The sequence below is a fragment of the Corticium candelabrum genome, chromosome 5, assembly GCF_963422355.1.
Source record: "Corticium candelabrum chromosome 5, ooCorCand1.1, whole genome shotgun sequence".
Lineage (NCBI taxonomy): Eukaryota > Metazoa > Porifera > Homoscleromorpha > Homosclerophorida > Plakinidae > Corticium > Corticium candelabrum.
In genome coordinates, this window is record NC_085089.1 from 5,172,932 (window position 1) to 5,197,278 (window position 24,347).

The following is a 24,347-nucleotide window of genomic DNA, read 5'->3' on the forward strand; positions in this document are numbered from 1 at the left end:
CAGATTAGGCTGTCCAACACGTTTGCGCGAGGTGTTTGAACCTCGAGGCTCATGTACTTTGCCTGGTGTCAGCGTGTCGCCGCGCGCTTTAGTTTGCTGACTAATTACAGGAGCGTATACGAGCAGAAGATGGCAGCGAGTGGACGTGTGCATCTGCAAGTTCTTGGAACGTGTACTGGCGACACGTTCCCGTCCATCATGTTGTTCACGGACTCGAAGAGGTTCGAGAAGTACTACAGTAGAAGCTCTCAATGGAAATAGATGCAAAGAAGAGAGATTGATGATTTTGTTATTAGATACGTTTTCAATTGTGGTGAGGGAGTCCAGCGATTCTGCAATGAACACAGGTAATAATGGACTTGTTTAATGTAATATATTCATTAATATAAATGATGTAATAATTTAATAAATAAATACTTTTTATTTATACATATAATTAATTATCAAATCTATTAACACACAGCATATTGCTGTCAAATTTTCAGACAGAATTTCAATGTGCGTTATGTCAACTTACATTTAGAATTTTTGCATAAAAGCGAATTTCTTTGTAGTCATGCAGCAAATTTGCATACAATCGCAATGAGGGTTTACATTTATAGAGATTTATTGTCAATTGTCTACAATTTTGTTTTGTGGTGCTGGGTTCTACCCACAGTGGTCGGAGGTGGTAGGGCCTGACCATCACTCCCCATATTCCGACCACCATATATGTACTATATTTTGCTAGTGGTTTACTAGCTCCAAGCTAATGAGCATTGGAAGGTAAGCAGTTTGTTGAAAGGTTAACACTTTGTTTACACTGTGACACAGCCGCAGACATATGCCCTGTTATATGATATGATCTATAATACAATTTATCACTCAGGGCACTAAGGTGGTGTGAGATCCAACACAGCAGTCTGTATGGTATCGATAACCTAGGCACCCTGTGACAGAGCCAGTCGAAGTATTCTTCAGTGTTTTGCTAGACAGGAGCACTGGCTGTTTGAAACCTGCAGCTGGTGCATCATAGATGGCAGACGTCTTAATCATGCCATAGTATAGACACAAGACTGAGCAACATAGTTTGCTGACTGTTGACTGAAGTTGCAGCTTCCTCAGTCTGCTCTTTCAGATCATGGACCAGCAGCAGTGTGATACATTCTGTTTAGCTCTTTCTTGTCTGTTTGGTGACGATGCTTGATTGTCCGGGAGTTTGCTCTACTTTGTTCTATATTCGAAATATACCACGCCCATTTATGCAGTGGATAAACCCAACCACCACTTCAAAAATCCTGGACAGAACACTGGTGGTGATAAGTTGGAACGCGTGCAGTTTCCATATTTGTGCTTGAATGAAATTGTAGATTGTTTTGGATGCATGTCCACTGTCTGATATGGTAGATTGCACTGTATCATGGAATTAATACGACTCACAGTGCATGGATACGACTCAATCAGGGTACCTTGATGCTACGAGGCATTAAGTGAATCATTTCTGTATTGCTGACCAGGTACTAATCTCTTAGTACAGATAACAGTACACGAACTTCTATTGCGGCCAAGGGCAACACTACAGTACTGTAAACCCTTCCCCCCCGCATAGGTGACCCTCTTATGTGATGTCACAAGCCCGTTTGTGAAAGTGCTTTAGTTTGGTGATTGTAGTTTGCATATAGTACACATTGCCATCACGCGCAATCACGTGCAATCATTTTATCACTTGCGTATTGTACATGTTTCAGAGTTCAGACCATGTACTTACTGGGACTCAAAAAAGCAGACTGGAACACCGAGGTACGGTTGAAATTCCGATGCTTCGATTATCCGTTCTTTTCACTTATCCAACTTCTATTCCTCCATGGCTTGCCCAAAGGGGGTCGGATAAGCGAGAGTCTACTGTACTTAAAGTGTACTCTGCAGCACTTGTTTGGAAAATACAGTGTAGTTTACGAAATCGGAGACTATTGAACATCTACAGATTTTAATGGCAGAAACGTCTTGCTTGCAACATTGAACCTTTGGTCTCACGTCAATTGTCAAGGAGTAATCTTTTGGTTCATACAGTCGACTCATAGTACTGACTCATGCTACTAATAGCGAGTATTATGAGAGGCGGTAGATGAAAGGTAGACTTAACAGCCTTTTCCATAATTTACTACATTGTGTGTAGAGATGTGTGTGAGCTGTGTGTGATGAAGTATCAGCCATTGAGCTTTAGTTGACACTGAGATAGATGTTTTTGGTCTGTACACGATTGTTATGAATCCGCATGAACTCAAAATTTGCAACAATGAACGAATGCGATTTGACTGTGAATGACTTGGTCTAATCAAGTCACAATGCAAATTTCAATGACAAAATACAAATTGCAAGGTAATATTTTTTTCAAATTACCAGCTACTTATTTAACAGAGAAAGTGGAGGGACTTGAGTATGTGGAACGCCAGTAAAACAGTTTGGTTGACTTTGTTTTGCATTTCTATTTTTATTAGAATGAGACTGACAAAAACTCGTCATCTGTTTCTTACCAGAGCGACATGGAATAGGATTGGAGGCATACCAGGTATATATTTCATATAATGCTAGTGACGTATGCAATTTCTCATAGTCACACACACACACACACACACACACACACACACACACACACACACACACACACACACACGCACACACACACACTCCTACTGTCTAAACGGACACACTACCGGGGGAGTCCCCTTTAGTGGGAACAAAGGCAAAGTCACAAAATGCCTTCCCGTGCATATTGATGCATTTGTGTACTGAATAGCCTCCTTTGCTTTGAAAATATCTCGTACAGGTCTGGCATTCAATGACTCCAGTTTGCTGATGTACACTAACAGGTTTTTCACTTTCAGCAATATGTCTTTCCAGTGTTTTCTAGGGCCACCTTGTAGACAGTTTTCTGATAACCACCCATTGAAGCACATCTTGGGAATTCGATGGTTGGGCACTCGAGCCAAATGTCTTAACCGTATCATGCATACATACATACACACGTATCATGCGTACATACATTTTAAAATATGACAACATTACACTAATATGTCTGTAGAAAACGCATTTTATATGAAATGTACATTGATATGTTTGTACAATTGCTCACTAACTTGCATCCAGATGCATATATTTGTTAATTATGTACAATGCAGCTCCATGCCTCTTTGAGTGATCTCTATCTGTACTCTGTTACAGACAGTCGTGTTGCTTTAGACATTCCTAGTGTACACTTGCTTCTACCTTTGCACTGCTTAGTGTATATGTCGTCCTTGTTGTTTGTTTATGCATGGAATTTAGACGAGTGTTTTGAAGACTGATTGAGTGCATTTTCAAGGTGTGTTATTGTTTTATCAGGGTTAGGGCTCACCTTACGGGACATAGGATTAGGTTTTCAGATTCACGGACCAGAAAGCATAGTGCGTGAAACTCCTAAATGATTACTGTTTTTATGATGATGCTATTCATGTTGACTGCAGATCGACTTTGTAGATGCCATGCAGCCATTCCTGATGTACAAGAAAGATTTCCAGTTCTGTAAGTTTCTGTTGTGTGTACTATTGTGTGGGTACTTTGTTTCTATTGTTGAAGACAGGCATTGGTTGTTTGTTTTAGTAACTGATCCGATATGGAGTGATACAGTACATGTAGATCCATGCCACGATGATGAAGAAATGACAGTGTGGCCAGTTGTAGCAAGTGTGTACTTGTTGAAGACATGTGTACATGTACATTTGTTAATACGTTTGCAACACATATGCCTACAATTTGTTGTTGTTGTTGTTGTTGTAGGTGTGTGTGTGTGTGTGTGTGTGTGTGTGTGTGTGTGTGTGTGTGTGTGTGTTTGCCATGCAGCTTTTAGTTTAGATGAGACGGACATTTGCTTTCCACACACACACACACACACACACACACACACACACACACACACACACACACACACATGCACGGACGGACACACAACCTTGAAATTGGCTGTGCTGGTGAGATCATCCTTCCGACGAAAAAGTCTGCCACAAGGGCAAAGATGGTCACTGCTTCTGTTGTTGGCAGGACAATCATTGGATCTCTTACGTTTACTTCTAATTCCTGTATCGCAGAATGTGGGGCACTGAGATCTATCATGTGCTAGACTATACCAAAAGTCCCCAATTCCGGTGGCTTGCAGATCAGATGTTATTCATCACAGCTTGGAGATTTGATAAGGGTTCGTGGGGTTTCTTCCTACATATACGCTCGTCTCCTGCACTCTCCATTAAAGATCTCATATTCCATGTTACCACCAACAGACTCTTTCTTACACAGCTTTGTTTTTGCTTGTTTCTGCTTTCTCTAGTCATTATCTAGTGCGACGATATCCAATAATCAAGACTAAGTTCACCGCCTCAACGATCTAGACTACTCCACACGTTATGCAGTAGCAGTTTATCAACTTTTAGCTGCAGGTCTAATAAGAAACTTACAGTGCCAGGGTTCACCACTCGGAGGTAGTTGAACACGGAACCCTTCACACACAAAATGGTAAATGGATAAGGAGCTGCCATTAGACAGTCACGCCCCCAATCAGATGGCTGGGTTCCTGTGCACTACACAGGAGCTATGGGCCGTGCTAAGCAATCTCTTGCAGCCAGGCCGGGTGCTCGCAGGAGCGCACCTGACCACACACACACACACACACACACACACACACACACACACACACACACACACACACACACACCAAGATCGTGTAACGAACTGTGTGCATAACCATGTCATCATAGCTGGTCATCTGGAACCAAGAGATGATGACGATAGTATAACAAGTTTGGATGAGGATTCAAACAGTGAAGGTAAGCCGATATCGACAACACTTTCAACAACCATTAATTTCAAGCATCGATGTTTAGAATCATCGACCGAAAGAGACGCGAAACGTCGCCGCATCACAGCTAAAAGATGGAAACCTTGGGACGTCACAGTAACCTACATCTGTAAGGTAAGTCCTTTATAATCAGTTACCACTTTGACTCACTTGCACCATATGCATACTTTCTATGCAACGAATCTAAATGCTTAAGTATGATGTTTGTATTCGTTTAATACTATTTGCACAGCTGAAGCCAGTCCGAGGGAAGTTCCATCCAGAAAAAGCTCGTGCTCTTGGTGTCAAAACGTAGGGGCATTCCAATCTGTACACATTCCTTAATTTCAAATAGTTGTTGTAACTTGTGCGTGCAGTGCTGACTTCAATATTTTAGCCAGTGGTGAAACTCTAACGTTGGAGGACGGTCAAAAGGTAGCAAAATTTTTTTGGTGATTTGAATTTGATTGTGTTGATATCATGTGGTTTCAGATTTACCCCGAAAATTGTATGGATCCTCCATCTCCTTGCCCCGTGTTTATCAGTGAGTCGAGTTTCAGTGTTTATATCCATTATATCCAATATGTTGTTTCGTAATGTTTCGTGTGTATTGTGCGAATGACACGACAGTCGTCGAGTGTCCGACTGAAGAGCATCTGCTCGAGCTGATGGACAGTGAGTTATTGAAAAAGTCAGTCGATCGATGCGACGTCAAACATGTCGTTGACATTCTGACTTCGTAGGTATAACACAACCGATGCCGACGACCTAAAGTTAGTCGTTCATTTGACACCACACGACATCTTTTCATTACCCTTATATCAACACTGGATATCAAAGTATGCAAACAGTTAAAACCAAATTTGTATTGTAATTGTTTCCTGAAGATGACGATGTTTCCTATTCAGGTTTGACTCTGCACGACATATGATATTTAACTCATCCGTGTGTCCACAACCCGTGTGCTATCAACGCCAAGCTAAGCTCATAGCTCATTTTCAAGCCGTTGACGACAAGATGTTTATTCTACCAAAGCAGCAGTTGTTTACCCCCATTCAGTTGCACGACAACTGCATGCCTGCAGAGCCTCTGCTCAAGTTCAATTTACGTCCGGAAAAAGCAGTCAGCTTTGATCGGCAAGTATTTTATGTGTCGATTAGCTATTGAGGTTTTTAACCGGTTTCTGATTGGCAGCACTGCTTGTTTGAATGATATCGATTATGATGACATCAAGAATGTAACAAGAGAGATACCCAATGTAAAGCACATGATGAATCAAGTAACAACTGAAGGTATACAAACATATTCGTGATACGCCTTGCGTCTTGTGTGATTTGTTGCACTTTATTGTGCCGACCAGATCACTTGGACTCGAGATGCGAACGCGACGGAATCGGAATTGATATCGGCCCTGATGCCGAGTTGGTTTTCTTGGGCACCGCATCGATGATTCCGAGTAAGTATCGTAATGTGTCAGCGATGCTGCTCCGAGTGAAGTAAGAACAAACGTACGTATGTTGACTGTACGAGAATGTGTAGTAAAGCTGTTGCTTAGCAAAGATACTTCGATCTTACTGGACTGCGGTGAGGGCACGTTTGGACAGCTCTTTCGATGTTATGGTGTTCAGTTGGATGAAATACTGACGAGCATCAAGTGCATCTTTTTGTCTCATTTTCATCCGGATCATCACTTAGTATGATCACGATTGTTCACTGTGTGAATTTTATTTAAATAATTGAGATTGCTTGGACCCTTGCAGGGAATTATTCAAGTGCTGCTGGAGAGAGAAAAGGCTTTCCAGAGAGTAAGTTGCTTAATAGACATTCGGCCAACAGAGAAACTTGAACATCATAAATGTGTGGGTCGTGGTCGTAGAGACTACACGTATGAGCAGAGGTGTCATTATTATGACACACACACACACACACACACACACACACACACACACACACACACACACACACACACACACACACACACACACACACACACACACACACGCATGCACGCACATACGTACAGACAGACAGACAGACAGACAGACAGACAGCCACAACTGGGGGAAGCGCGGCAATGAGAAGGGAGCAAGTCAAGGAAAACAAGTACGCCCAGGAACGACTACCCGGTGGATATTCTCCAACAGTTGTGCCTCTTGTATTTGAACATTTCGGCCGTTGGGGGGAGAAAGCGTCTGAGTACTTGAGGGTCCTCTCTGCTTTGTGGAGGGATGACAATGGGCGATCTAACATTGCTGAGTTCGAAACACACTGGAGACGACGATTTTCGATCAAGCTGCAGCAATGCAATTCAAGTGTGATCTCTAGGAAGATGGCAGTAATTTCAGCTGGACAAATCTTGCAGTGTCCTGACGAATATCAATTTGTTTTAATCTAAGTGGTTAAAGGCATTCTGACCCCCCTATGGGGTCATCTGTTGTAGCCTTAAGTGTTTGTTGTTGATTTAGAGGAACTTTACTTAAAGACTAGCTTTTAAGCTCTTGATGGAAATCTCTTTGGATTTGAAATATATGTACTTGACAGACAGATAGACAGACAGACAGATAGACAGACAGACACCAAGCAACATCTCTGACTTATAAGCTAGTTTTTATTGAACAGGGACATCTATGTCCCTTTACTTTACTTAATTTGCGTGTTGTTAGCAGTTGGACAATGTGAACTGTACTTATCCTTTGCTTGCTATTGTATCTAACTTCATTTATGAAAATATACTACCATTGACAGACAGACAGACAGACAGACACAGACAGACAGACACAGACAGACGGACAGACACACGCACACACACAAACACACACTCGTGTGCATGTGAGTATGCGCGTGCACACACACTCGTGTGCATGTGAGTATGCGCGTGCACACACACACACACACACACACACACACACACACAGACACACACAGACAGACAGACACACACACACACACACACACACACACACACACACACACACACACACACACACACACACACACACACACACACACTTAATTTTGGCAATTGCTTACATTTGGCGATACATTCAGACTATGCATGGGCATTGCCTTTGTGTTGGACAACGAATAATAATTAATTAACCAATATGCTACGACGTAATTGATCCAAGTGCAATTCTTACTCTGTGTCGTTCCTTAGCTGGGAGAGGCATACAAGCCTGCTACAGTATTGTGCCCTTGTTCCATGAGAAAGTGGCTGATTAATTATGCCAAATATTGCCAGCCATTTCGATTCAGGTTAGATCTTCATAGAGTTTGAGGTTGATCGCCATATTTATTGCTCGCTTCATCCTAGACTAATAAGCTGTGAAGAGACGAGCAAAGTCGACCATGAGTGGACTGACGTGTTTCAAGCATTTCTAGGAATGATTGAGGTGCAGTTGCCTGCCAGTATGACTACACAACGTATGCCTTAGATCTCCAATGTCGTGCACTCTGTCCAGCTTAGATGCGTTCCTGTCATTCACTGTTGTGGTGCATATGGAATTACAATGAGCCACAGGGATGGCTGGAAGTTCGTTTACAGTGGCGACACACGACCGTGTCCTGCTCTCATCAAAGCTGGTACGTTCGATAATAATCAAGTTAAAAACATTGGTTGATACAGAAACGAATTTTGACAAGAATGTGTTGTGCTACGTGCAGGCATGAATGCGACTGTGGTCGTGCACGAAGCAACGTTCAGCGACCATCTACAAGAAAATGCAATATCATGTAACCATAGGTGTGTGTGTGTGTGTGTGTGTGTGTGTGTGTGTGTGTGTGTGTGTGTGCACGCGCGTGTCTGTGTCTGTCTGTGTGCATGTATCTGCATGTGTGTGTGTGTGTGTGTGTGTGTGTGTGTGTGTGTGTGTGTGTGTGTGTGTGTGTGCATGTGTGTGTGTGTGTGTGTGTGTGTGTGTGTGTGTGTGTGTGTGAAAATGAAAACGATCTCAAGGCATTCAATGCAAGCGCCTGCGCTTGCAGGCAAACCACGAACATCTAAAATTTCTAATCGCATACGTGCATGTAACATCTTGGTGTTAGTTTTAGACAACTGTTCTAAATATGTTCTTGAAAGTTCGAGGAACGGTATCCCACTGGTTGATGATGTCTTTGTGGATAGAACAGCTAGACTGCTGCGGTAACGTTGGCTTCATGTCTGGCATCTTTTTCACATTCTGCTGCTTCTTAGGCTGCACCAGGACTGATCGTTGCTTGTAATATAGAGAGAGACGGTAGAGTTACGGATTGTAACATCGAAATATTCAGGTTGACCATCCATGAAATCTATATGATACACATCTCCCGGTCTGCTTGAATCATAGCCTGAGCAGTTCTGTTCTGATTTGACAAGCAAAGCTTGGAATAGTACTTCACAAAGAGCATTGTGATGTTGAACGTATGTATTAAAGGATATATTGCTGCCAGAGGTGGTGTCCTTATAGAGGTAGTGCTACTGTACTGTAATGTCTTGATTAGGGTGACACAGTCACATTGTCTTGTATTGTCCAAGCTACTGCATCCAGTTGCTTGATCAATACATTATTCTGTTGTAGTACTATGTCGGAGGCCATTCGGTGTGGGATGGATATGAAAGCCCGTCACATCATTCTCACACACTTTAGCGCTCGCTATCCCAAGATGCCCGGCCTCAGTGACATCTCCAGGAGTCACACTGCATTTGCGTTTGACCTCATGAGAGTGAGACACGAAGTTATGGTGTGATGATGCAAATAACCGTCAAGTTCTCGCTGTTGCAGATACCTCTGAATCAAATCGACCAAGCCATTCGACTCGTTCCCATGATAGATCAAATCGTCAAGGAAACGGACAGTGAGCATGCAGCATTGGATTCGAATCAGACGATAATGCTGTAAGCTTTGTGCCAACGGCCACTCAAATCGCATTTTACATTCAAATTTTACTCTAACTGCACACGTATGTACATAATATCGTCATCTGTTTACTCTACAACATGTGAGAATGCTCACATAAACATGATCTATTTCTGTAAAATACAATACACAAAGCAACTACGTAGCATTCTATACTAAAAGCATGTCCGGCATCTCTTTACAGCAGATGAATAAACATGGATCAACTCGGTGATGTGGCCCTCTGCCTTAGCTGCTGGACCTCAAACATGATACGAGCTCTTGGTCCCATCGGTACGCCCAACTGTATTAGTCGATCCTCATCCAGATACGGCAGCTCAAGCATGGTCACCTTCTCTTTCTCAAACTTTGCGGCCAATTTCTACAGAGTTGTAAAGGCACTTTAAACTTAAAGCAAATACTGTATGTTTGTTTTCAGTGTTTTTAAATTTCGTTATTTCAGAAGCAAATACCTTTCGGTGTAACCTACGTAATTTCGGTAAGACAAGGCACAGATTTGGTGTGGCAGAAGTAGATGAGATTTTGGGTGTCATGTGAGATATCGTACCACTTGCCAACTACGTCTGGTGTCATGAACATAGTGCACCTTAGCTCTTGCTTTTGTGGGTTGCTCTACGTAAACTCATTGTTTCTGCAAGCAAGCAGTTCTCATCACTATGCACAAACTTCTGGGAGTTTGTAAAGTATCCGGGTTACTTCCAGTCTATCGGTGCCTTCTGCACGTGGACTGGCATACTAAAATGTTAGGCGTTGTCTTAATTTAGGTAAAAGTCACACGGATTTACCAACAATAAAATAACACCAATACCACTCATGACATGTCTAACAAGTGATTAGCTTTTAGGTAAGGGGGGGATGCTAGCGAGGAACATCTGCCCACAATATTATTACATTTGGTGCAGCAGGTAACAGGTGAGATAGAAGACACATGGCCAATCAAGTCAAGTTGGCTAGGAAAGCCAATTCACTGCAAACAAGTTCACACCAGAGGAATCGATGCAGTTATGATGATGGCTGGATGGAGCTCACTTGTGGCTGGCTCTAGGGTTCTGAGGAACGATGTTTGACAAAAAAAAGCATGACATGTTAAAGTCAACTGTTTTCATCACTTTGTGACTGCCACATCACATTGGCAATTTCATTCATATTAGCCAGCTAACTCCACCCAAGGTCTCTACGATACTTCCAGATACTGATTGAAAATGATGAAACCAGCAAATGTGATCTGGAAATGTCATTAATTACTGGAAGGATAAGCAGACGTCTACAACAGTTTTGATCAGTGGTTAAATGACCGGTCAAAACTAGAATGGCCAGTCAAATGGTCACGTGATCAAACAAATGACCATTAGACACTGGAAACTTCGATTGAGCTTCCTGTCTCGTCGTTGGTGAATGCACATGCAACGTACCTCATAACCAAGCCTCTTGAGAAATTTCCTCAATAGTGGTGGCTCTTCTCCAAAGAACCTAAATCGCATAAACATAAGTCACTCGTACTGATGAGAACTCGAGTGTGCATGATTGCTTGCCTTGTCAACTTATCTATCTGGTGTGGACTGTGAATATCATGTAGCTGGTTGCTTATTCCTGGAAGTGATGGTGGTGATAGAAAATTGAGCTGATCCGAAGGAGCACCCGCAACACCATTTGATGGACTATTAGTCAGTTGCAGGAGCTCCGACTGCTTCTGGACCGTTCTTGTTAGAGAGTTGACTTCCTCTTGAAGCTGGTGCTGCCTGTCTAGCTGAGTAGTTAGTTTAGCACTGTTACGTGCGAGCTCGATGACGTGAGACTGAAGTGATGAGAAACGAAGCTTGAGAGCTCTAAGCAGACATTTCTTGTACTACCTGATGGAGAGATGCAAATCTCTGTTTACCTGACACGCTTCATATGACGTCGTCTGGAAGCTAACAACAAGACAAAATAATTATTGTCAAAAAGAGAAGTAAGAATGTCAGATGCTACGTTTGGCAACAAAGCCGTGCATCACTTTGGCTTGTTGGTAAAGTTGAGAGCGAAGCATATGCCGCTCCTCTTCGAAGCCTTTAATCAATGTGTCTTGTTTCAACTTCAAATCGGACACCTTCCACGCACACAATGCATAGACATAAGAAAGTATGAAAAGTCGAGAAACGTTTGGTGTTACCTCAGTCACTAGACTGGCAAGAAGACGACTGAGAATGGAATTATGATCGGATGCTAAAACAACTGGTTTTCAGTAACAGCAAATGGTTAAGTTTGGAATGCAGAATTAGGTGCATACCACAAAATTGTTGGAATAGCTGCTCGGAAGACATATGGTCTGGTGACATCGCTAGAGGCTGGACTAAACAATCAGTTTTCTCTAGACCTGGGACGGCACCAAATGTGGGCAATGGTGATGATACATCTAAATCGTCTTCATTGCCGGATGACATGCTACTGTTGTCGTGCGGCGGAGGTGCACGAGGTCGACTTTCCAGAGCTAACTCTGTCTGTTTGAGGATCGTTGGTGAAAACTCTGGAATAGATGCTACAGAATCGCGATTCAAGTGCTGTGTAGCAGTATTCCAACTCAAGCCTTTCATGAATACACCCCTATGTACATTCGAAGTAACAGAAACGTCTGGTAGACTGTGTAAGCCTTGTTTCACTGCCAGTTCACCAGATGGAAGCTCGAGTCTTTCAACCAGAGGACTGGCTTGAGTTTTTTGCTTGCTGTTGTCTATATCAGTAGATTGGGGTTTTAACTCCCGCTTTTGTTGCAGCTCTCGTTGAGATCGTGAAGCTTGTACATTTCTTTTTGTTTTCCGGGGATGCTTTCCAAGCTCATATATCGGCGACGTGATAGCACGAGCTTGAGACGAAGCTCTAGAGGTTGCAGTTGGCACCGCTATAGTTTGTCTGCATGGTGTCAGAGCTTGCCGCATCGAAGGAACCAGTTGACCTAACTGACCGCCACTCTCTCCTCCATACAAATGGTGACTTGGAGACAAACTTTTTGCTCGTCTGCTTGTGTCTCTCCAGTTTGACGAAGTTGCAAGAGATAAAAATGACGGTTTGCCACTATTGTCAGATCCAGTGACAGACGATGAAGATTTAGACAAACGTCTAAAAGAAACAAACAAAACATAGTAGCTCTATTCTAAAAAACTCCTTATCTTTACTACAGTATCTGTCTTGGTCACAGTACATATTGTATGTCACTAGAGCATTAGCTGGACTGTCAATAAATATGTACTATTCCTATGGCTTATTTATTTTTCGAGCACAGCATGTCGACTACAGTACTAGGTCAGCTTAAAATCACCCTTTCTGCAACTGCCAGTTCAACGACGAGAAATCAGCACTGTGTCGCTGTGCAGTTGCTACAGGGCTACTGCTCCAACGCTTCATCTCTTTGGATGGATCTGAGGGCTACAACATATACAATGACATCACCGATTCACAAATACAGTGTAGCGATCAACAATTCACAAACCACATATTCAGACGTCGGGATTTCATCGTCGTCGTTTTCTTCTTTATCATCATCTGCAAGCCTTATGTTAGCAGGTCTCTAGAAGAAACATTTATGTTATATATATATATATATATATATATATATTGTATTATATGTAGTTAGATGAACATAATGCTGTAAACCTGCTGATCTGAGCCAGTCACATCAGGACTTTGAAGAAGATCAAGCAACTTGTCCTCGACCATCTTCGCCTTACTATCTATGCTTACCTTCTCAACAACAGGCACACTCTAACAACATGGGTACTCTGGCATCACATTTATTGCACTGATACATATAAGTATTACTTACAGAAATTACAGTCTGAGTTTCTACAGGTAATTCGTCATGAACCCAACTTTGCTTAGTTTTCAATAAGTGTGGCTGGGACATTAATTCTGATCTGACAGGTGGTGATTGTGGTGTACTAACACCTCCCTCTCCCCAAGCTTCCTTTGAAGTCTAAAAATGTAATACAAATAGTAGCACCTACAGCATCCAGTGACCACAAATAACCAGCATCTTACATCAAGTGCACAAACAAATCACATAAAAAGTGCATACTTCTCTAAGAAACTGCATTTGTAACCCACAGTGATCAGATGCTATTACAAAATTAATGTCCTGGTAAACTATTTTAGTATCCAGACAAACATCCCTTTTATGCTTTTAATTATTTCCTACCTGCTAGTAAATTCAACTAGCCACACTCCAAGCTGTACAGACAATGACAATAAGGACAAATTCTTGACAGAATACACAGTACACTATAAGTCAAGCTTTCTATGCTTATTTTAACTGTTGTCTGTGAAATAAACATACAGTGTGGTGAAGTGAATCACCCCTACCATTGCTGACAAATACAAAAGTTACTCTACCTATAAGCCACGTGTTTACTGTCCCCGTGCACTATCGCACCATCACCTTGAATCGGAGCTTCAGACAATGACAAAGCGCGAGCAGCGACTTGAGATTTCCGTTTACAACATCTACAATAAACGCAAACTTTAGTTGCTTGATTCGATCGGCACACGCTATGCACGCACTCACCGTCCGCGTTGATTCCGTACAGTTGCACACTGCTCTGACTGAGAAACGTCAGACACTTGTGAACGTTGCCGATTCGATGAACGCGCAGTGCGGGCACCTTGCGCAGTCCCGTTACGATCGTCGTCGACGCTGCACGAGACATACATGTCCGATCGTTATCGCCAATTAGACAAAAAATGCACCCTCAAGCGTCACACTCGACCAGGCAAAAACTGCAAGCTGCCAATATGCTAAAACACACACACTCGTATCTACGCTTACTGAGAGCTTCCAGGAGAACGACGAGTGTGTATCCATCTCCCAACTGGCGCAGGTCGGTCACCGGGTCGTGTGCCTTGGCGCTCAGCACAGCGTTGAGCCACCGCAGCGCCTCCTGCAAATTGACAAAACACAATCGCAGTAACTATGGACATCGCATTGGAAACTGCACACACAGATCCAGACAAACACACGCACCTCGCATTCTTTGCTTGCCCACTCGCCAGAGACCGACACGTCCCTGACGTTGTCTTTGCGAGAGTAGAGATGACCGACACGACGACCACGAGGTGCACTCAGTCGGTCCTTCTTTGACTGACCGACTGCGACTGCGTCGGCAACCAGAGTCGAGTTACGGTTGCGAGTCTAGTCGATATAGTTAGCTAAGCCATGGGATGGGAATGCGCACAACGCGCTATCTGGCAAGCAGCCTTACCTCGTCAATGGAGCTGCCTGAAGCACGGCGTGCAGCCAAACGAACGCTGAGAGTATCGTTCGACATTTAAAGCAAACAAATACTGTAGTAGTCGATTTCAATTGCAATGCCACGCCCACGCCCTTACTGTGTACTGGCTACGCGAGGCTCACCGGCTCTGCTCTAGTCCAATCTAATCCAAATCTCTGTTATAAACAATGGAGACTTAATACATGGGTGTTAGCAAGCAGATTTGAGGTGGTCGCGCTCCATTTCGCCGAAAGTATGACGCGGCGGAAAGGGATCTGGCTACGCGAGACTAACTCGTGGGTGTGTACTATACACAGTAACTAAATAAATATACCCATAAACAATATATTTAATCGTCTACCCGAGGTTACAAATAAGTCTCGCGTAGCCAGACCTCTTTTCGCCGCGTCAAACTTCCGGGTAAAATGATACGCCTACCCAGCAACGTGCGCTACATCGTTCCACAATTTAGCGCACGCTAGGCAAACCACAAAATTTATTGAGCAAATTGCTTCCTAACTGTATTCCCCTAATACACGTTTGCACGTATTAAATAATAAAAAACTCTATTAATTAAAATACTAGCAATTTACACGCGTATAGAATTATGCGGTTTGATCAATTTAGAGTTTTCAAAAAATTAGGCGATATTTGAAAGTTGGTGTGTTAAAATGAGGTTTAACTGCGTTTCTGTGCAGTAAAAATTGATGTTACCTTAAATTAATAATAAAAATGTTAGCAAGTAGAACGACAAATATTATTGCATGAGCATACACTGTGCAACCTCTGTCACACAAGAAATTTATTTAGATTTCTTATGTACGTATATATACCAGTATATGTAGATAGAGTTCATTCCATACACAAACAATATTCATTAATGCCATCTGACCAAATACTAGTACACTAGTAAAAACTATTTGTAGTTACAAAATTCTACATTTCTTGTTTCTCTTTTTCGGTTTCGTTTCCTCTGGTGGATTGACTACAGCAAGAATGGCTTCATCAAATACATCCTTGAGTCCCTTTTGCGTCAACGCCGAACACTCGACGAACGCTGTTGCATGCAGTTCTTTGGCCACCCTTTGACCGACTTCCGTGTAGATGGGTCTCTCTTTGTTCTTGGCAAGCTGCTGTATCTCTCTCAGATCGTTTCGCAAGTCTGTCATTGTTGCGCACAAGATGAATGGGGCCGACGGTGCGTGGTATCTGATCTCTGGAACCCACTTTTCTTTGACGTTGAATAGTGAAGAGGGTCTGACGGAAGAGTAGCAGATTATGAAAACGTCAGTCATTGGATACGAAAGAGGTCTCAAACGATCGTAGTCTTCTTGTCCAGCCGTGTCAAACAAAACAAGACTGAATGGCTCATCTTCAATGACCACTTGAACTTTAATTAAACAATCAATCAATCATTAGGTATTATGACTTTTAGCTACTAAGTATAATTACAGTCTAATACTCTTAACAGATAGACAACGAGACCGGCAAAACAATCAACAAGTCCTAGATATGATAGTCTTTAAGGATAACTCACGTTTGATTGAAATTGTGCACTCGTCTATTGACAGAAAGACAAACAAACAGACAAACAGACAGAAGAACGTTAACTAACAAAAACGCATAATTTGCTTAATTAATTACTTAACGCGCGTTAAAAGATTAAGAAATGTAACATGCGTTATATAAACTACATTTTACTTTTAGGAAAAATAATAATTTCATTAATATGTTATAATATCAAAAACAAAACCCGTAGTATTATTTGCTATGTAAACTAAATATCAAAAAGCAACAAGGTAACACTGATCCTAGGTCCAGCTATTACATATCTGACAGATAACTAAGCGGAAAGACAGACGCCATACAGACAGAAGGAGAAATCTACGAGAATCGCAAAGGTAGATGACATACAAATCGACTTACCAGCGTAGTTGTCGAACACTGTGGGCACGTAGTCTTGAGGAAACTTGTTGGTCGCGTAACTCATCAACAGACATGTTTTGCCGACAGCTCCGTCACCAACGAGTACACATTTGATGGAATTCATACTGCTCCTACAGTTCTACAGAATCACTCACAATCGCAATTTACTGTTCAACTAGAGGCAACAAATTTATAAGTGCGAACAGGTGTATCTATTTGCAGAATTGCCAAGTAGCAAATGTCACGTGCTACAGGTAGGTGTGGTTAGGTTTAGCCAATCAACGCTCGTGAAGGGCATATCTAAAAATAACTTCGAGCATATAAGGAGCGAGTATGGTGGTGCAGACAGGCATAAAGCTGTCAGCATTTCGTCGTCGGTCAGTTGTCGGCCGCTGGTTATGGAGTTTGGCAGTGAGTACGTGTTTATCTCGTCTAAGAATGAATTCGAGGAAGTGGATGAGAGTTCGTTGGAACGAGGCCTCCTCTCGATAGCGCACGAATCATCCGCTGCCAATGACGATGGCGAGGTTGGTTGAAAGGCTCTCTCTTTTTAGTTTATTTGTGCACGTTGGTGTACTGTATGCCTTGGTATCTAGACTTGTCTGTTGGACATCCTGGATACTGCTGGTCAAGAGGAGTATTCATCAATGAGAGACCAGGCATGCGATTACACAATAAATAATAAAATGTTAAAATTTAAATTAACTTTGTAGTTAAGTATTGTTTCATGGTAGCTTGGTAATACATGGTACAAGCGAAAGGCAAAGTTCATCCACAGTTCTTGTTCAGTTTGCTTGGACTGCAGTGCATGCTTGTGGTTTGGCATATCTATGGAAAGCTGAATGTGACTTTAGTCAATTTATTTTTGTGTATCGAGAATGTATTGTTAAGTGTCGAGAAATATGTTTGTATGTCGTATATTGTCAACACACAAATAGATTCTTTAGAATGAATAGTGTCACATTTGGCTTGCCATATAACGATCGTTAATTTATTATTAAACATTGCAGGATTTTGTTTTTCTTGATGATGACAGTGTTGTAGTTATGTGAGCTAGTTTACCTGTGAGCTAGTCGGTGCTCTATTCACACACGCCATGACGGGATTAAAATAACTTGGGTAGAGTTGTGATACCTCTAATCCAACTAACTTGTGTTCACATGTAGGTTAGACCCGCGGGTAATTATAGTAGAGCACATACACAGAAGTAGATCATTGGTTTGAAGTTTCTGTTAGAGGACAGGAAAGCAGTATCACCGATTGTTGGACATGAGAAGTAGAAGCTATTTTACATTAGTGGGATTGATTGTAAAGCGTGTCTCTGCATATATCAGGACGTGTCTTCTTTCAACTCTACTCTAACTATGCTTTTACTCTACTCAGAGCCAGGGTTTTTGTAACCGTTGCTTAATCCAGTCTTAACTTGGTCATCAACTTCGGTTTACTGAACTTGCATTCACGTGACTGGGGTAATTGGAGTCTAACCCAAAGTTAACCTGAGATAACCTTGTGTGTAAACATGCCCAGTAAGCAGTATGTAGTCTAATTAAATGAGGTAGTGGATGTATGGTAATGTGAAGGCAACATGGTGTCTGCTTGTAGTACATGCGAACTGGACAATGCTTTCTTATTGTTTACTCCATCACGGACAGGCAGTCTTTCAATGAAGCAGAGGGCATGTTTGAATTTGCCAAAAGAGTCAAAGATACCTACACAGTGCCAACAGTAAATTTGTGATTCGCTTTGTTGAGTGATATTTTAATTAACTCACTTTGCATATGGCAGGTTTTGTGTGGCAACAAATGTGATCTTGTGGATGATCGAGTTGTGAGCAAGGCAGATGGTATCAGACTAGCGAAACGCATGGGCTGCCCATTCTATGAAACTTCGGCAAAAACACGTGTCAATGTTGAAGAAGCGATCCACGAGCTTGTACGTCGAACTCCTCGATATTCAAAGGAATACAAGCTGGTCATTATGGGTTCGGGTGGAGTAGGTAAATCAGCTATTTGCTTGCAGTTTGTTCAGTGCCACTTTGTTAACGAGTACGATCCAACGATTGAGGACTCATATCGCAAGCAGTGTGTTATACGTGGCATTCCTGACGAGAACATGATGAATCGTATTGCAAAGAAAAAGTCGAGTCAACCAGGATTACTAAAACGTCTGTTGGGCTCTTCGGCAAAACCCAAAGAGAAGATTGACAGTCGTAAAAAGGTTTTATGTCAGAAGGTAGATTGCAATGTGGTTGTTATCCAGCTTGGTATGCTGGAGGAAGAGCTTGTACTGGCAACTGGGGACCCGGTGTTGTGTCAAAGCTGCAATGTGGTCCTTTCTTCTATTTCAAAACTGGAGGATGGAACAGCAAAGTGGAAGTGGTACGTAGGAATTCTCTTCAGCAAGCAAATGTGGTTATATGAATTGAATTTGTATCGTAGTGAGTTTTGTGGTCGTGTCAATGATAAACTTGACATTTCTCCTGACGAGGTATGTGATAGCTGGTTAAAGTAGCAAATAGGTCAGATAAACAAGTGATAGACTACAGATCAGGATCTTACAGTTACTGAAGACCTCAGTGTTTGAAATTTTATGGGAGACGTAGTTGTCATCTCGGCAACCTCACAACATTTTTAGTTGTCAAGGAGTTTAGGACTTTTACATGTAGTCCTGACTTGAGTAAGGTCACTACGTTACTGTACAGCATAAAAACTAGGATTTATTGGGTCCACCATGACTTGAGTGACTTTAATCATCAGGATGGCAACCTCGGGGGTATAACTGGTTGTCACATGAACTCAGTTAGTTGTCAAATTGACAACTTGACAGTAGTGATCTAAAGAAGTTGCATAACTTTGTTGTAAAGAAAATATCTATAAGAAATGGAAGCAAGGAAGATGGACACACAGAAGATTCTAAATTTAATGGTTTGTGGTTGTATAGTTTGCGTTTTATTGTTTTCTTGTGTATGGAAATGTATGGGACAGACAAGCAAACAGACAGACAGACAGACAGACAGACAGACAGATGGACAAACAAATGGACAGACAGACAGACAGACAAAGAGTTGCACACAATATATACAAGACAAAAACTGACTGTCTGTCACTGACAATTGGTCAGACACATGGGAGTGATGGATAAGCAGATGATGTAGCTTTACAGAGACAGTTATGCAGTCGAGAAAGTAGCTGTGTATAAATGTAAAGTTAGTTGACTCTGTTTACACTTGCACTTGAAGGTTCCTCGTGATTCATGCATTGACTTCATGCTGGAGCCGCCCGACTCCGTCACAAGCGATGATGCTATTGATGACAGAATGGTTATATTCTGTGTAGACATCAGTGGCTCTATGTGTTTGACAACACAAGTTCCCCCACTTCAAGGTAAATTGCTCGTTGTATTGATCTCCTTAATTAATATTACAAAATTCTAGCGTTAAGATATGTTTACATTGCTGTGTAGCCGAATGGAAGGCTATTCGTGACGGTGGTGACAAATATCTGGGTGGACGAAAAAACGAAATGTATATATCTCGTATGGAGTGCGTTCAGGCTGCTGTAAAAAGGCACGTAAATTTGTTTGAACTGTGGACGTCCTGTTTGCCAAGTTTGTGTTGTGTTTAGACATTTGGAACGTATCAAGTTAGAGCATCCTGATCAAACTGTCGTGTTGGTAACTTTCAATGATGAAGTAACTGTTGTGGGTGATGGCAGTCAGATTCCGATTACCGTGGCTGGAGACAAATTATGGGACTACGATCAGTTGCTGAGAGAGGGCAAAGCCGTCGTCTCTGAATGGCAACTGAAACCGATTCAAGAGTCATTGTCGTAAGTCATTTGTTTGCGGTCAAAACATTTCTGATGTATAGTATAATACTCATAGGCTGCTGATCGACAAGGTGAATGGATTGGAGGAAGGCGGGGCTACTGCTCTCGGTCCTGCTCTTGCTGTGTGTGCTGGAATGGCATCAAACAAGCCACAATCCGAAATTATACTTTGCACCGATGGCCAACCAAATGTTGCTCTTGGTGCACTGGACGCCACTCCTCCTGATGTTGAATTCTATAAGAGGGTTTGATGTTGTGTATTGAAGTTTGTTGAGAACATTGAGTGTGACACTGTTGAATTTGCAGGTTGGAGAGTACGGGAAGGCTAGAGAGATCGGCATTTCTATAATTGCCATTGAAGGCGAATCGTGTTCGTTGGCACATGTTAGTCAGTGTGCCGACTTGACTGGAGGGACAGTAAATGTGCTGCATCCTCTCGAGCTTGTCAGACAAATCAGAGTCATCTCACAGAATCCAGTGGTGGCCACTGACGTTCAGTTGAGCGTCATCTTGCATCCGTCTCTTGAGCTGGATCGTACCATTTCTCCACAGGTTAGGCGATTATTGCCAAATAAACAGTGTACACTGCTCATTAATTAACTGTAATTAATTAATGTGTTTTACAGGGATTGAGTCGAGCAGTGAAGGAGATAGGGAATGTAAATCGTGAGTGCGATCTAACATTTGAATACAAGTTCAGGCCACATTGTGTTCAACAGAAGCTTACGACCGTACCATTTCAGGTTGAAGAGCTAGATGAGTTTTGGTGATTTAGCATGTTAGAAGTTATGCTTTTCAGATTCAGATACGATATACGAGGAAGGACGGTACGAAATGTTTGCGTGTCATTAGCAAGTGTCAGAAAGTGTCTCATGACAGGAAGGCAATGGAGAAGGTGCTCAAATTCTTGTCGTTTTGTGTTACATTGCTCAATGATGATCGGTCTGTTTCTTGGGCAGAGTTGCAATGTAGCAGTGATGGGACTGGCTGCTGTTCAAAAGTCAGCTAGTATGGCTCAAAGCGATCAGTACAAAGATGCTCGTGCACATATGTAAGTGTGTGCATGTGCATGCGTGCGTGTGTGTGTGTGTGTGTGTGTGTGTGTGTGTGTGTGTGTGTGTGTGTGTGTGTGTGTGTCGGTCGATGTCAGTGTTGGTGTCTGTGTATTCGTGTGCCTTGAGGACGATGTAACCGGGATACCTGCAGCTATGTTTTCTACTTGCAGGCAAGCTGTAATGTGTCTGCTCGAACGTGGTTCTCTGTCAGATCTACAACAAGAGGAGCTGTACATCTTTGCAGCCGAGAGCGACGACTTTGTCTCAGAGCTTTGCCAAAGTGCACGTCCTGAATCATCTAGCGGCAAGTCAGACATGGCAGCCAAAGTATTTCATCGCAACAAAACAGCTCATCTCAACCAGTTCTTATCGGGTGTTGCCAAGCGCGATATCGTGACAAAGCGAAAAGGTGATACCGCTCTAAACACTCAGTACTATGGATATAAGTTTGAATGAATGAAGAAACTGGAATATTTAGTCATGTAGGTGGAGAGTAGTTGATCATGAAGCTGTAGACATAGGACTGCTTTACTGCATTATCCAGGTTCTGATATCGATTGTTCTCCTTATAATTATTGCTAAGACCTGCAGCTTTCTGTACGTTTGGTAATTTAGATTCCTATCACGTAAATTAGAACAATATGTGGCAATGCAGGACAAAAGGGTCTCAACATATGAGTTGAGAGATTAATGGACACTCGACAGATATCGACGTCTAGACATGCTCTATCATCTCTCATCCACAAAATTGAGAGGGAATAAAGCAATACATGTACACTGTCTTATGATTTATTCAAGTTGTACGTAGTGGCACAACTGCAACGATGATGCATAGGGTACACGTGGCAAGATGCAGATGCTAATTAAGAGTACGCTGCATGCGAGACTGCGAGGACTAAATCTGCGCGGGCTGTTGTAGAGATGTTGTTCACCATGATTCGTTTCGTTGTGTCCGTTCTGCTTGTTGCTTGGCTCGTCAGCGTCCTTCTTAGTATTTACGCATTTGATGTTCCTATTAGCGAACACGGTGACTTGTCAGCAATACCGGGACCAACTCTTGCCAACGTGTGGTGGTTCATCCAGGTTAGTGACGACACCCATGCACTACACGGTTTATAGAAAGTTAGAAACTCGTTGCTGTACGTATGTTCTGCTTGCACGCTCTTCTGAGTAGATGCATATGGTTAATTAACATGTTAATTAAATTTTGATGTAATATTCATTTAACAGATTTCAGATATTCACATAAGCAAGTATGAAAATCCTGGAGCAATTTCCGACTTTAAGATCTTTTGCTCTGTCACTATTGACGTGATTAGGCCAGAATTGGTGTTGGCTACAGGTAAATGCTATAGGCCTAATAATTAATTGTTCTTTTCTGTTTGCTCTATTGGTTGTCAGCATGCAGTGCAGTCATTGTGTGTCTTTTCGAAATGATGTTGCATACTGCACAGGGGACCTGACACATGCCAGAGATGGAGCCTTCTCAACTCAATTTAAAGAGGAGTGGCATGTCTACAAAAAGATATTGGACGACACTGGAGTTACTCAGAAGACCAAATGGATTGACATGCGTGGGAATCATGGCAAGTAATTGTATTATGTGTGCATGCACATGCATACAGTAAGGCTTCATTGAAACTCATGATTGCAAGGGCGGCAGAAGCTCGATTTTTTGGATTGGGGGGATTTTGTAACAGATTGCCACCATTTTGATTTTAACTAAATATGGTTGGTTTGTCATAGCCGCCCCTCCTGCCCCTCTGTTCTGACGCTTCTGGATTGGGCTATAACCCATCTATCCATTTGTTTTGAGAGCGCGTCATTGAACTCTTGCACATTATATATCAAATCTGTCAGAGAAATCTGAATTTCTTGTGTGTTCATAGTTTGTTGTTTTTCAATTCTCACTAATAGAGCATTCACAGCCATTCTGTACTAATTTGCATTGGCATTACATTTTTATTGGAAGAGCTGCTCAAGAATAAAAATAGGCGATCTATGGTTTACAAGGTTGCTGTTACTCACAACATTGTCTTCAAATATAGTGCATAAATATACTAGAGGCATCATTTGGGGGCACAAATATTGTAGATGCTTGTGTAACTAAATTAGGTCGAAAACATGGCACACCTTACAGACTAGAGCTGTAGGCTAGTATTATTATTGAGTGCTTTGCAAGTTTGTACCTTCTTTGTTGCACTAGTCTATCACCACTTGGTCTCTTTCTTTTGTCAACTTGTGGAGTTATAATGTATAAAGGTTCCCTTAGAATATTGACGCTGACGCTGACACGTCTGGCAATGTATGATGGTGGCTTCGACGTCAACATATTGCATGTGAGCATGCAAACACGTACTCTATCAGTGGCAGCAGGGCTGGTGGCTAGGGGGCCAATGCCTCCAACTCTGAGCACACTCTTTATTTTTGTAAGCAAATATTACAGCATTTTAGAAACTAAAATTCCTATGGCATGTACTCCAGGGTTCTTTCATGATCTGCCCTAAATTTTCGAGTCGCTCCACTGCTGCTGTATATAACCTGTATATGTAGATAAATCA

General features: G+C 42.1%; 5 protein-coding genes across 8 annotated transcripts in view; 3 read left to right on the forward strand and 2 right to left on the reverse strand.

Annotated features, from left to right (window-relative positions):
• The first annotated feature begins 86 nt into the window (after window positions 1-86).
• Window positions 87-9,748, forward strand: LOC134179854 (zinc phosphodiesterase ELAC protein 2-like). The gene is made up of 24 exons (XM_062646855.1): window positions 87-221; window positions 297-347; window positions 2,478-2,548; window positions 3,361-3,422; window positions 3,483-3,540; window positions 3,619-3,702; window positions 4,767-4,835; window positions 4,893-4,981; window positions 5,100-5,158; window positions 5,224-5,281; window positions 5,339-5,390; window positions 5,477-5,537; window positions 5,590-5,685; window positions 5,755-5,982; window positions 6,041-6,138; window positions 6,207-6,342; window positions 6,402-6,540; window positions 6,607-6,651; window positions 8,004-8,101; window positions 8,160-8,238; window positions 8,308-8,428; window positions 8,510-8,588; window positions 9,403-9,547; window positions 9,607-9,748. Exons 1-24 carry the CDS (start codon window positions 130-132, stop codon window positions 9,721-9,723), a joined length of 2,187 nt encoding a protein of 728 aa, XP_062502839.1. The 5' UTR covers window positions 87-129; the 3' UTR covers window positions 9,724-9,748.
• Window positions 9,716-15,097, reverse strand: LOC134179853 (neuron navigator 2-like). Of its 3 annotated transcripts, none has more exons than XM_062646853.1 (16): window positions 14,970-15,097; window positions 14,732-14,899; window positions 14,537-14,648; window positions 14,276-14,404; window positions 14,150-14,214; window positions 13,538-13,687; window positions 13,369-13,476; window positions 13,205-13,282; window positions 13,034-13,140; window positions 12,008-12,834; window positions 11,891-11,943; window positions 11,710-11,827; window positions 11,621-11,651; window positions 11,274-11,567; window positions 11,154-11,211; window positions 9,716-10,102 (listed from the first exon to the last, which is right to left on the reverse strand). In XM_062646853.1, the coding sequence occupies exons 1-16, from the start codon at window positions 15,033-15,035 to the stop codon at window positions 9,944-9,946; spliced, it is 2,523 nt and encodes an 840-aa protein (XP_062502837.1). In that variant the 5' UTR covers window positions 15,036-15,097; the 3' UTR covers window positions 9,716-9,943. The 3 variants fall into 3 exon arrangements, with proteins under 3 accessions (XP_062502837.1, XP_062502836.1, XP_062502838.1); XM_062646852.1 differs by having other exon boundaries at window positions 14,537-14,678; XM_062646854.1 differs by lacking the exons at window positions 13,369-13,476; window positions 13,538-13,687 and having other exon boundaries at window positions 14,537-14,678.
• A 671-nt stretch (window positions 15,098-15,768) lies between these two features.
• LOC134179401 (cell division control protein 42 homolog) lies at window positions 15,769-17,060 on the reverse strand. Of its 2 annotated transcripts, none has more exons than XM_062646282.1 (2): window positions 16,905-17,060; window positions 15,769-16,305 (listed from the first exon to the last, which is right to left on the reverse strand). In XM_062646282.1, the coding sequence occupies exons 1-2, from the start codon at window positions 17,026-17,028 to the stop codon at window positions 15,905-15,907; spliced, it is 525 nt and encodes a 174-aa protein (XP_062502266.1). In that variant the 5' UTR covers window positions 17,029-17,060; the 3' UTR covers window positions 15,769-15,904. The 2 variants fall into 2 exon arrangements, with proteins under 2 accessions (XP_062502266.1, XP_062502265.1); XM_062646281.1 differs by having other exon boundaries at window positions 15,769-16,368.
• Window positions 17,061-17,260: 200 nt separating this feature from the next.
• On the forward strand, window positions 17,261-22,578 carry LOC134180275 (circularly permutated Ras protein 1-like). Its single transcript, XM_062647392.1, has 14 exons — window positions 17,261-17,431; window positions 17,501-17,563; window positions 18,507-18,629; window positions 18,690-19,282; window positions 19,343-19,391; window positions 20,143-20,287; window positions 20,367-20,469; window positions 20,528-20,731; window positions 20,787-20,976; window positions 21,038-21,283; window positions 21,358-21,474; window positions 21,531-21,626; window positions 21,691-21,782; window positions 21,957-22,578. The coding sequence occupies exons 1-14, from the start codon at window positions 17,303-17,305 to the stop codon at window positions 22,240-22,242; spliced, it is 2,436 nt and encodes an 811-aa protein (XP_062503376.1). The 5' UTR covers window positions 17,261-17,302; the 3' UTR covers window positions 22,243-22,578.
• Window positions 22,579-22,687: 109 nt separating this feature from the next.
• LOC134180292 (transmembrane protein 62-like) overlaps window positions 22,688-24,347 on the forward strand; it is a 6,565-nt gene continuing 4,905 nt past the window's right edge. The window contains exons 1-3 of the mRNA XM_062647419.1: window positions 22,688-22,869; window positions 23,017-23,128; window positions 23,241-23,372. Coding sequence (XP_062503403.1) covers window positions 22,708-22,869; window positions 23,017-23,128; window positions 23,241-23,372 — 406 coding nt within the window. The 5' untranslated portion in view covers window positions 22,688-22,707. The remainder of the gene's footprint in view (window positions 22,870-23,016; window positions 23,129-23,240; window positions 23,373-24,347) is intronic.

Bases quoted from the DNA above. Each gene is read 5' to 3' on its own strand.
- LOC134179401 (XM_062646281.1), bottom strand. From the start codon at position 17,028: ATGAATTCCATCAAATGTGTACTCGTTGGTGACGGAGCTGTCGGCAAA. The intron at 16,369-16,904 runs GTAAGTCGATTT...GTTTAATTAAAG, and splicing joins AGTGTTCGACAACTACGCTG to TTCAAGTGGTCATTGAAGAT.
- LOC134180275 (XM_062647392.1), top strand. From the start codon at position 17,303: ATGGAGTTTGGCAGTGAGTACGTGTTTATCTCGTCTAAGAATGAATTC. The intron at 17,432-17,500 runs GTTGGTTGAAAG...CTTGGTATCTAG, and splicing joins CTGCCAATGACGATGGCGAG to ACTTGTCTGTTGGACATCCT. The intron at 21,783-21,956 runs GTAAGTGTGTGC...TTCTACTTGCAG, and splicing joins AAAGATGCTCGTGCACATAT to GCAAGCTGTAATGTGTCTGC.
- LOC134179853 (XM_062646852.1), bottom strand. From the start codon at position 15,035: ATGTCGAACGATACTCTCAGCGTTCGTTTGGCTGCACGCCGTGCTTCA. The intron at 14,900-14,969 runs GTAAGGCTGCTT...TATATCGACTAG, and splicing joins CAGGCAGCTCCATTGACGAG to ACTCGCAACCGTAACTCGAC. The intron at 13,477-13,537 runs GTAAGTAATACT...CCATGTTGTTAG, and splicing joins AAACTCAGACTGTAATTTCT to AGTGTGCCTGTTGTTGAGAA.
- LOC134179854 (XM_062646855.1), top strand. From the start codon at position 130: ATGGCAGCGAGTGGACGTGTGCATCTGCAAGTTCTTGGAACGTGTACT. The intron at 3,541-3,618 runs GTAAGTTTCTGT...TGTTTGTTTTAG, and splicing joins CAAGAAAGATTTCCAGTTCT to TAACTGATCCGATATGGAGT. The intron at 5,391-5,476 runs GTGAGTCGAGTT...ATGACACGACAG, and splicing joins TCCTTGCCCCGTGTTTATCA to TCGTCGAGTGTCCGACTGAA.